Source organism: Danio rerio, chromosome 25, assembly GCF_052040795.2.
Source record: "Danio rerio strain M-AB ecotype USA chromosome 25, GRCz13ab, whole genome shotgun sequence".
NCBI classification, from domain to species: domain Eukaryota; kingdom Metazoa; phylum Chordata; class Actinopteri; order Cypriniformes; family Danionidae; genus Danio; species Danio rerio.
Window position 1 is genome coordinate 4,039,371 of NC_141045.1, and position 10,630 is coordinate 4,050,000.

General features: G+C 32.9%; 1 protein-coding gene across 2 annotated transcripts in view; it reads right to left on the reverse strand.

The window, feature by feature from the left end:
• epx (eosinophil peroxidase) overlaps positions 1-10,630 on the reverse strand; it is a 32,743-nt gene that overhangs the window by 21,672 nt on the left and 441 nt on the right. For both annotated transcript variants that reach the window (XM_087311417.1, XM_087311418.1), the window contains exons 2-8: positions 8,336-8,426; positions 8,055-8,139; positions 7,236-7,411; positions 6,192-6,324; positions 3,156-3,285; positions 934-1,140; positions 263-629 (exon numbers count right to left, since the gene is read on the reverse strand). In XM_087311417.1, coding sequence (XP_087167543.1) covers positions 263-629; positions 934-1,140; positions 3,156-3,285; positions 6,192-6,324; positions 7,236-7,411; positions 8,055-8,139; positions 8,336-8,426 — 1,189 coding nt within the window. The remainder of the gene's footprint in view (positions 1-262; positions 630-933; positions 1,141-3,155; positions 3,286-6,191; positions 6,325-7,235; positions 7,412-8,054; positions 8,140-8,335; positions 8,427-10,630) is intronic.

The following is a 10,630-nucleotide window of genomic DNA, read 5'->3' on the forward strand; positions in this document are numbered from 1 at the left end:
AAGAAAAGAAAAGAAAACTTTTGATAAAAAAGAAAGTAGTCTGGGAAAAAATAGTGAACAAAAAATATATTTACTGTTAATTATAAATAAAGAAATATTGTTGTTTTATTGTTTAAACTATTGATTTTATTTCATAAATATTATTGTTTTTATTTAATTACACTAATAATATCTATTATGCTAGTTAAATATAATATTAATTGCAAATATAAAATTATTATTAAAAAAAAAAAAGTAATAAATTAATATTGCTGTCTCCAACCTGCTTGGAAGCAGAAGGACGCGTTCCCCATGGAGATGTTGTTGTTCTGCTGTGGTGCAGTGGTGTGGTCTGAGTGCTGGCGCGGGCCGCAGGGGTCGAGCTGAGGTTGCGTGCGGTTTAGGAAAGGCATAAAGTCGAACCCTTGATCTGAATGAAACTGATTAACAGCCAGAAGACCGAGAGGAGACGAGAGATTCCTCAAGCTGAGGGCCAGAGCATCTGAACTCCCGTAAACCATGCTGGAGTCCACGAAGGCAGTGATGGCGTTCAGCTGCTCCCGCTGGCCGAGAGGAGAACTGCAGCTCGGGGCAGAGCGGAAAAACGCCATGCAGGACTGAGTGTGTGAGCGAGGGTCCGACAGCGGGATCTGAACAGGAGGAGAAGAGGTTGAATAAACCATTTCATTATTTAGATATGATATGATTTTGCTTTCTCACAGTTTAATGAGGTGCTGGAGTATGAGCGGATTCACTGACTTCAGGACAGGGAATTATTGGGAAAATAAGGATTGGGTGTGGGTTATCAGTCCTTTTGACAACACTATTGCACACACATACACACACATGCTCACGAAACACACAAACACATGCACACACACAAACAAAAACATGCACACACATAAAAACACACAGACACAGGCAAACACACATAACCCCTCCCCCCACACACACCTGTATGGGGAAGCAGGGTGTGTCAGTGCTGCAGGTGCGAGTGCAGTCGGCTCTGGTCCTGAAGGCTGCAGTGCTGGGACTCTGCGGTGTTAAAGTCAGGTCGTGGTCGATCCACTGACCCCACTCCACCAGCAGGTGTGACAGAGAGCCGTCCAGAGTGATGTTCCCGTTCTGAGTGTACAACACCTCCTGAGACACACGCCGCACCTGCAAAATAAAAACATCTCAAACACTGTAATAAGCAGTGTCACTTTCATTTAGCTGCTGTATTTCTATGCATTAGTGGCATCAAAACAAATTGCTAATGTATTTTTTTAATTTGCTGTTGTAAATTTAAAATAAAGCATTCAAATTAAAAGAAAATGCACATATTAGAAGATATTATGTTTTTTTGTGCTATTTTTTTTTTGCTATTTTCATTACACTGCATATATATATAATATATATATATATAAATACACACAGCTGAAGTCAGAATTATTGGCCCCCCTTTGATTTTTTTTTTTTTTTTGATTTTTTAATATTTCCCAAATGGTGTTTAACAGAGCAAGGAAATGTTCACAGTATGTCTGATAATATTTTTTCTTCTGGAGAAAGTCTTATTTGTTTTTCTTTCAGCTAGATTAAAAGCAGTTTTTAATTTTTTAAACACCATTTTAAGATCAATATTATTAGCCCTCTTTGAGCTATATATTTTTTCGATAGTCTACATGACAAACCATAGGTATACAATAACTTGCCTAATTACCCTAACCTGCCTAGTTCACCTAATTAACTTAGTTCAGCCTTTAAATGTCACTTTAAGCTGTATAGAAGTGTCTTGAAGAATATCTAGTCTAATATTATTTACTGTCATCATGACAAAGATAAAATAAATCAGTTATTAGAGATGAGTTATTAAAACTATTATGTTTAGAAAAGTGTTGAAGAAATCTGCTCTCTGTTAAACAGAAATTGGGGGAAAAATAAGCAGGGGGGCTAGTAATTCAGGGGGCTAATTATTCTGACTTTAAATGTATATACAGTGCTCAGCATAATTGAGTACACCCCATTTTGAAAATGAATATTTTATCCATTTCTCAGTAAATATAGGCAATGTATTCTGGTGCATTTAAACTAAACAGATTTATTAAACAGATAAATTTATTAAAATAATGTTTTAGTCACCACACATATTTAGAAATTGAAAGATAATACAATTAAATTCAAGCAAAATATTGCAAAACAAAATTACAACCTAAACAATTTCAACTAAATTGTAATTTTTTTTGTTTCTCTGGAGTTTTCCTCTTTTTTAAATTTGTAAATTATAAATTACATATAAATTTGGCTGTAATAGTTTTTGGAGCGTTATCGTAAGTTATTATGTTAGATAAGCTCCAGATTTGGCTTCAGTACTGACTAATCTAATATATATGCACAAATCTAATATTGTAAAACTTCCTATTAAAACTATGAATTTAAAAGATTTGTGAGGGGTGTACTTATATATGCTGAGCACTGTATGTATGTATGTATGTATATATAAATGGTACTAATATAACAGAAATTGCACACAAAACAATTAATGTTGCAAATGTTTTTCATTAAATTATACATTTTCTTTGAATTTTATGATTGCAAAAATAAAAATAAATATTTTATATAAATAAAGTAATATTATTTATATATTATAAAAGCAATTAAAATTAATGTAAAATTTAATAGAAAAAAATTGATTTATTAAACAATACTTGATACAATATTATATTATGTTATTATTTAAAGTAATATTGGTCTAAATAAATAATAATAAAACATTAAATAAAATAAAATATTTTTGCATGCAATATAAGCAATATTACCATCTGAGGTGTGTTTTAATTTAAATGAAGTCTTATTATTGCTCTAGGATTTCTTGCTATTATAAATCACAAGTTTAAAATAACAAAGTTATTTTAATTATCTCATAATATGAAGAATACATAATATCTAGTCAGTTTGTAATGTTCCTTTTTTTACAATATGCACATTTACACTACATGTATTGTATTATGCATGTAATATTGCATTATAGACATTAAAAAATACAAAGTGTGTTTAACAACTGCACATGCATTAAAAAATATTAACCCAAATGTTTCTGTCACACTGAATTTGAAACTGCAGAAGAGAATCAACAATAGTTATATTTTTACATTTATAACAGCGAGTAGTTAATTAGGGACAGCTGTCAGTCTTACGGGGGGCAGTGTGTGGTTGTGGTAGGTGTGCTGTGGGCTCCAGCCTCTCGGGGCCCCTCGGGGGTCCTCATACTGCGGGGAGAGCCAGCGGGCGTACGGGGTGTTAGCTGCACCCCACTGAGGGTTCTCCCTGTCAAAGTAAAAAAAAAAACATTTTACAAATATTGCTGAGCAAACAAATATTTTTTTCCAAAATATGTTTTTTGGGTTTTGTTTGAACTTAAGAACAAATTAGAGAGAAAAAGAAAAAGTTTGAAATATTGACACTTCAGGAATCAAATAATTGGTTAAGAAGGTGAGAATAAATACACAACTAGATTATTAAAGTTCGTCAAAACAAACTTTGAGGCTGGCTTGACGAAGCCTGTTGATAACAGTTTATTTAGTTTAAAACAGTTTGAAAAAGTAGGTACGGGCGGACGGTTGTTTATAGATAGATAGATAGATAGATAGATAGATAGATAGATAGATAGATAGATAGATAGATAGATAGATAGATAGATAGATAGATAGATAGATAGATAGATAGATAGATAGATAGATAGATAGATAGATAGATAGATAGATAGATAGATAGATAGATAGATAGATAGATAGATAGATTAAAGGAGTTTGAAAAAGATATGGATGGATGGATGGATGGATGGATGGATGGATGGATGGATGGATAGATGGATAGATGGATAGATGGATAGATGGATAGATGGATAGATAGATAGATAGATAGATAGATAGATAGATAGATAGATAGATAGATAGATAGATAGATAGATAGATAGATAGATAGATTAAAGGAGTTTGAAAAAGATATTGATGGATGGACGGATGGATGGATGCACCGTGCACCGATGGATGGATGGATGGATGGATGGATGGATGGATGGATAGATAGACAGACAGACAGACAGACAGACAGACAGACAGACAGACAGACAGACAGACAGACAGACAGACAGACAGACAGACAGACAGACAGACAGATAGATAGATAGATAGATAGATAGATAGATAGATAGATAGATAGATAGATAGATAGATAGATAGATAGATAGATAGATAGATAGATAGATAGATAGATAGATTAAAGGAGTTTGAAAAAGATATTGATGGATGGACGGATGGATGAATGGATGGATGAATGGATGGATGGATGTATAAATAGATGGAGCGGTTGGCTGCTGGCTTGTCTGAGTTGAATGAGCTCAGCTATTAGTCTGTAGGACAGTCTGATGCAGAGTTATGAGCTCACAAAGTTTGATCCAATGTTAAGTCAATGACAATCTTTTGAATGGGAGTCTATGGGACAGTTTCTAGGGTCCAAAAGTGATTACATAATTATAATAAGATTACATAAATTCAAATAATAACAATGCATTATTAAAAATAATAACAACAACAAATGTTCGATGCACATTTTTGTACATTGTATTCCACAGCTTTCCAGTGTGTTGTTTTGTCTTTTGCTGGTGAAACAAAATCTGCAAAGTCTGAGTCTGGTGGGAGCACTTTTAGCTTAGCTTAGCATAGATCATTGAATCGGATTAGACCATTAGCATCTCACTCAAAAATGGCCAACGAGTTTAGATAATGTTCCTATTTAAAGCTTGACTGTTGTGTGGTTACAATTATAGACATATAATGTACGGCTGTACAGTAAAGCCTGATTTATACTTCTGCGTCAGGTGACCGGCGTAACCCACGGCGCAGGCAACGCGCGTGGCTGTGCATTTATACTTCTGCGCGCTGTCTCTGTCGGTCTGCATTAAACTTCCGAAACGCTAGTGGGCAGTCAGGTGTTAATGTTCCTCGGTGTCGAGTTTCTTCTCTGCTTTTTTGCTTTTCCTGAACACTTCCGGGATGTACAAGTGGCTCAAACTCGTACATTTTGAGGCAGGAACCGGCGGACGTGCAACAACTTTAACTATGAGGTAAACACAAAACAAAACTTTCCATCCGGAGCTCCTTCACGGGACTCCACACTTGTAAACAATCGCTCCATCAGGCTCGCACCATTCGCGCGGCTCTCGGTCCCGCCCAGACTCGTCAGCGTTACCAAGCCAACCAATCACAGAGCTTACGCTACGCGTCGTTGCAACGTGTAGTTACATTTTTTGAGAGGTGCACGTCAGTGACGGCGATGGCCACGGCGAAGGGCTATGCGTCAGCGCCATAGCATATGCCGACATTTGACGCAGAAGTATAAATCAGCCTTAACGTGTCGTCTGTTTGTTTTGGTTGTCTTCATTTTAATGGTTTCGTGATGATGCGATGGTGTGCTTTATCTGCCTGATTCCCGATGAAGTGGGCGGGTTGTGTGGCGTTTGATTCGGGGGACGTTCTGGGGGTGGGGTTTGCGTGATGTGCTGTGAGCTCCAAGCCAGACAGGGAAACGCGACATGATTTCGGCCTTACTGCTCAACCTCCTGGGCAATTGGCCTGGCCCGATAAAAGCCCTGGCTCGCACTGGCCCAACAGTGGAAATGCGGCTATTGTGTACTAAGACTGATGGAAAATGAAAAGCTCCTATATGCCGATGTTAGGGCTGAAAAATAAACATGTTCAGCTGGAGCAACATTTACTACACAGAGCCAAAGTTCTCTACCAAACTACGCTAAACATCGTAAGAGATTTCATCATGTGACGGTCAAATCAGAAATAATCATTCTGCAATGTTGACTGTTGTTTGCGTAGCTTCACTGTAAACTACGACCTTTTGTAGTAATTGCTGCTAATGGTAAACCTGAAAGCATGTGCAAATACCACATATAATGATATTTTTACTCAACTCACTCTATAGCTTCAGTCGAGTGTTTACAATAAATTCTTCTGTGAAATGATGTGTTTTTTTACTCAGAATATAGCATGCAGCATATTTCACACCGTTATAATAAGCAGTGACAAAGGCTTTGAATCAATATATACTTTATTATCAGGAAAATTATAAGAAGAACTCCATAAACCCCCACTGTGCACCATTTCAGCCCTATACTGTCAGTATCAGATGTCGTAATTAAACCAGTGTTATATGTGTGTTACCTGTTGTTGCAGTGTCCTGTGATGGTGCGGTAGCGCTTGGACAGACAGTCAGATTTACACACCGGTCTCTTCATCTCTGCTGAGCAGCCGGTGGCCTGCAGGATGGTCTCCATGTCTTCTGCGCTCAAGAGCTCTGAAACACACACAGAGCATATTAATATGGTTTTAGGATCATGCGTTTATTTACGATGTTTTGGTAATTGCACAAATAGCTATAAATAAAATAATTAAATTAAAAAATGCGACACGGTGGCTCAGTGGTTAGCACTGTCGCCTCGCAGCAAGAAGGTCGCTGGTTTGAGTCCCGGCTGGATCAGTTGGCATTTCTGTGTGGAGTTTGCATGTTCAAAACATATTCTGAATAAGTTGGTAGTTCATTCCGCTGTGGTGAACCCTGATGAACAAAGAGACTAAGCCAAAATTAAATTAAATTAAATTAAATTAAATTAAATTAAATTAAATTAAATTAAATTAAATTAAATTAAATTAAATTAAATTAAATTAAATTAAATTTAAAATATTTACCATTAAATATAAGCACTATTAACATCTGCGATGTGTTTTAAATAACAAAAAATAAAATGTAAAATTATAATTAAAATTAAATATATTTTTAAATATCTTAAATTTTAAATTAAGCAATAAGCCATATTAACATGCATTGTGTGTTTATTGAATTAAATTAAATAAGAAATTGAAATAAAGAAGAAAAAATAAATTATTTTACACTAAAATTAGCAATATTAACATCCGTGGTGTGTTTTAAACTAAATAAAATTAAATTAACTGTATAATTATAATTGAAAGAAAATAAAACAATTTAATTATGTTAAATAAAAAAAAATAATAAAACATTTTACATGAAATACAAGCAATAATAACATCCGCGGTATGTGTTTTAAATTAACTAAAATTAAATAGACTGTACAATTATAAATAAAACAGAAATAATTATTATAAAGGAAATAAAACAATTCAAATATTTTATATAAAATAAAATTAAAAATAAAATAGTGTTTATCATACAAGACTTCTGTACTGTACCGCTGAGGTCGGGTTTGTCCATGGAGTGTGTGTAAACCATCTCCCTAATCAGCTCCACCGTGTTGTCCAGAAACTCTGCAGCTCTGATGTGGGCTTTGGTTTTGGGGCCGGTTTGTTTAAACAAAGCCAGCAGGTCATTGGGTCGAACAGAACCCTCTGACAATGACATTTTCATCCTGATGAACAAGAAACAAGACACTAGTTGACACTAAACTGACCTCAGATCAGCAATGCTTTAATGTATGGTCTTTTTAAAGGGGACCTGTTATGCAAAAATGACATTTATAAGGGGTTTAAACACAGTTGTGAAGCAGCAGTCTGTGAATATAAGCAGCTTCTAATGGTAAATGGTGTATTAATTGTATTTTTTATAGTCAGACTTGATTTAAACAGTCTGCAGAAACTTTGATTGACATTCTGCCTTTGTATGTGTCATCAAAGGGAGAAAGCTCCGCCCACAAGTGAACATCTCTCCCTCATTAGCATAGGACTCTGGTCTTGTATTTAAATCTGCCACCTGGCCAACACACAGGCACTTATAGCTCCGCCCTCTTCTGAAAAGAGCACAATCTCATTTGAATTTAAAGGGACAGTCACCAAAAAACCCCATTTAGGATCAAAGCCTAAAAAGGTCAGTTTCAGAGAGTTATACAACATTATTTATGTGATATTTTGAGCTTAATCTTCACACACACACACACACACACACACACACACACACACACACACACACACACACACACACACACACACACACACACTCTAGAGACATCAGAAACTTATTTTACATCTTGTAAAAGGGGGATAATAAAGTCTCACCTGTCAGTAGTGTGTGCGTATGCTGCGTCGGTCAGCTCTCTGGCTCTGCGTAAAGCTTCCTGAATAAAACCAGATCCCAAATACACTAGAAGAAACAACAGAATTCTGTCCTTTCAGTTCACTTCTGAAGCTGATTTGCAATATATCACGAAATCAAAACATCCTATTGTGAATTTTATACAGGCATGTCAGCTGTCTGTATACTATGGAGGAGTAAACACATGCACTTAGATACGGTATCTTATTTCTCTTTTAAAAAATGTGTGAACCAGTTTTGGTACCTGTTGCATTCTCGGGGGGAAAGTGAGATGTAGCAGAGAGCGGCAGACATGAGATGACGAATACAGACAGAATCAAGCATGAGAAAGTTTCCTGCAAGAAAGATCATGTGCTGATTGTCAATAAATCAAGCAGTTCACTTCAGATTTATGTGTAGAACAAAAAATATATTGTTTAAAGACAATATTTATTTATAGTAAATATATTGATGTGATAAAAACAGAAGTAATATATATTATAATATATAGTAATATATATATTGTGTGTGTGTGTATATACACGTGCTGTCATCATGGCAAACACAAAATGATTGAGTTATTCGAAATGACTTATTAAACTATTTAATTAAAAAATTAGTTATTCAAAATAATTTATTAAATTATGAATTAAATTATATTTATATTTCTCTCTATTAAAAACCACTTGGGAAATATAAAATTATCTAATAATGTAAACAAAAATGTTTTAAATAAAATTTATTGAAATTAAAATTAATAATAAGAAAATAAAAACATTTTTAGAAAATTATAAAAAATATTATATATATATATATATATATATATATATATATATATATATATATATATATATATATATATATATATATATATATACAGTTTTAGTCAGAATAACTAGCCCACTTGAATTGTTTAATTTTTCCCACCATTTCTGTTTAAAAGTGAGAAGATTTCTTTGACATATTTCTTATCATAATAGTCTCTAATAACTGATTTATTTTATCTTTGCCATGATGACAGTAAATAATATTAGACTAGATATTCTTCAAGACACTTCTATACAGCTTAAAGTGACATTTAAAGGCTTAACTAGGTTTATTAGGTGAACTAGGCAGGTTAGGGTAATTAGGCAAGTTATTGTATAATGATGGTTTGTTCTGTAGACTATAGGGAAAAAAATAGCTTAAAAGGGCTAATAATTTTGTCCCTAAAATGGTGTTTAAATAATTAAAAACTGCTTTTATTCTAGTCGAAATAAACCAAACAAGACTTTCTCCAGCAGAAAAAAAATGATCAGACATACTGTGAATATTTCTTTGCTCTGTTAAACATCATTTGAGAAATATATAAAAAAAGAAAAAAATGAAAGGGAGGCTAATAATTCGGACTTCAACTGTACATACACTACCAGTCAAAAGTTTGGGGTCAGTACAATTGTGAAATGTTTTAAAATAAGCTTCTCCTGCTCACCAAGGCTGCATTTATTTAATAAAAAATACAGAACAAATTATGAAATGTTACTGCACTATAAAATAACTGTTCAAAAGTATTTAATATTTTAGTTTAATAGTTTATTCCAGTGATTTTAATGGTTTTTCAGCTTCATTACTCTTCATTAAATTTCATTTAAAACTAAATAAAATAAGTAATAAATAAATATTTAATAAATAAGTGTTAAACAATTAAAACATTTTTTACATTTAATAAATGCAGCCTTGCTGAACAGAATAATTGTATATAAATTATTAAATAAAATTAATAATAATAAAAAAAAACTAATCCCAAACGTTTGACCAATAGTATAGCTGAAGTTAGAATTATAAGCCCCTTGTTTTAAATATTTCCCAAATTATGTTTAACAGAGCAAGGAAATGTTCACAGTATGTCTGATAATATGTTTTCTTTTGAAGAAAGTCGTATTTGTTTTATTTTGGCTAGAATAAAAGCAGCTTTTAATTTTTTAAAAACATTTTAGTCAAAATTATTAGCCCCTTTAAGCAACATTTTATAAAGTTGCTGAAAGGGGCTAATAATTCTAAAAGAAAATAATAATTCTGACTTCTCAACTGAATATATGTGATAAAAACAGTAGTAATATATTTTGTGTGTGTGTGTATACATATACATATACCTATGTGCTGTTATCATGGCAAAGCCAGAAGAAATTAGTCATACAAAATTATTTATTAAAATATAAATTAAATTATATTTGTATTTCTGTCCATGAAACATCCCTTGGGAAATATTTTTTAAAATTCTAATTTTTTTTTTATAAAATTTTAAATAATAAAATTTATTGAAATTAAAATGAATAATAAAATAAATATTAAAAATTTTTTTGAGAAAATAATTATATCCATATACATACACGCAGACATTAAATATGAAGAACATAGTTTGTACTGTACAGTTCTTTTGATAAACAAAATATTTAATAGTGATATTATTTTGTTTATATATTTATTACGCATATATGATACCAATGAATTATTTTTTATAAAATTTACACACACACATACACAATTATTTGACAAACAATATTACACTAAATTAATAAGT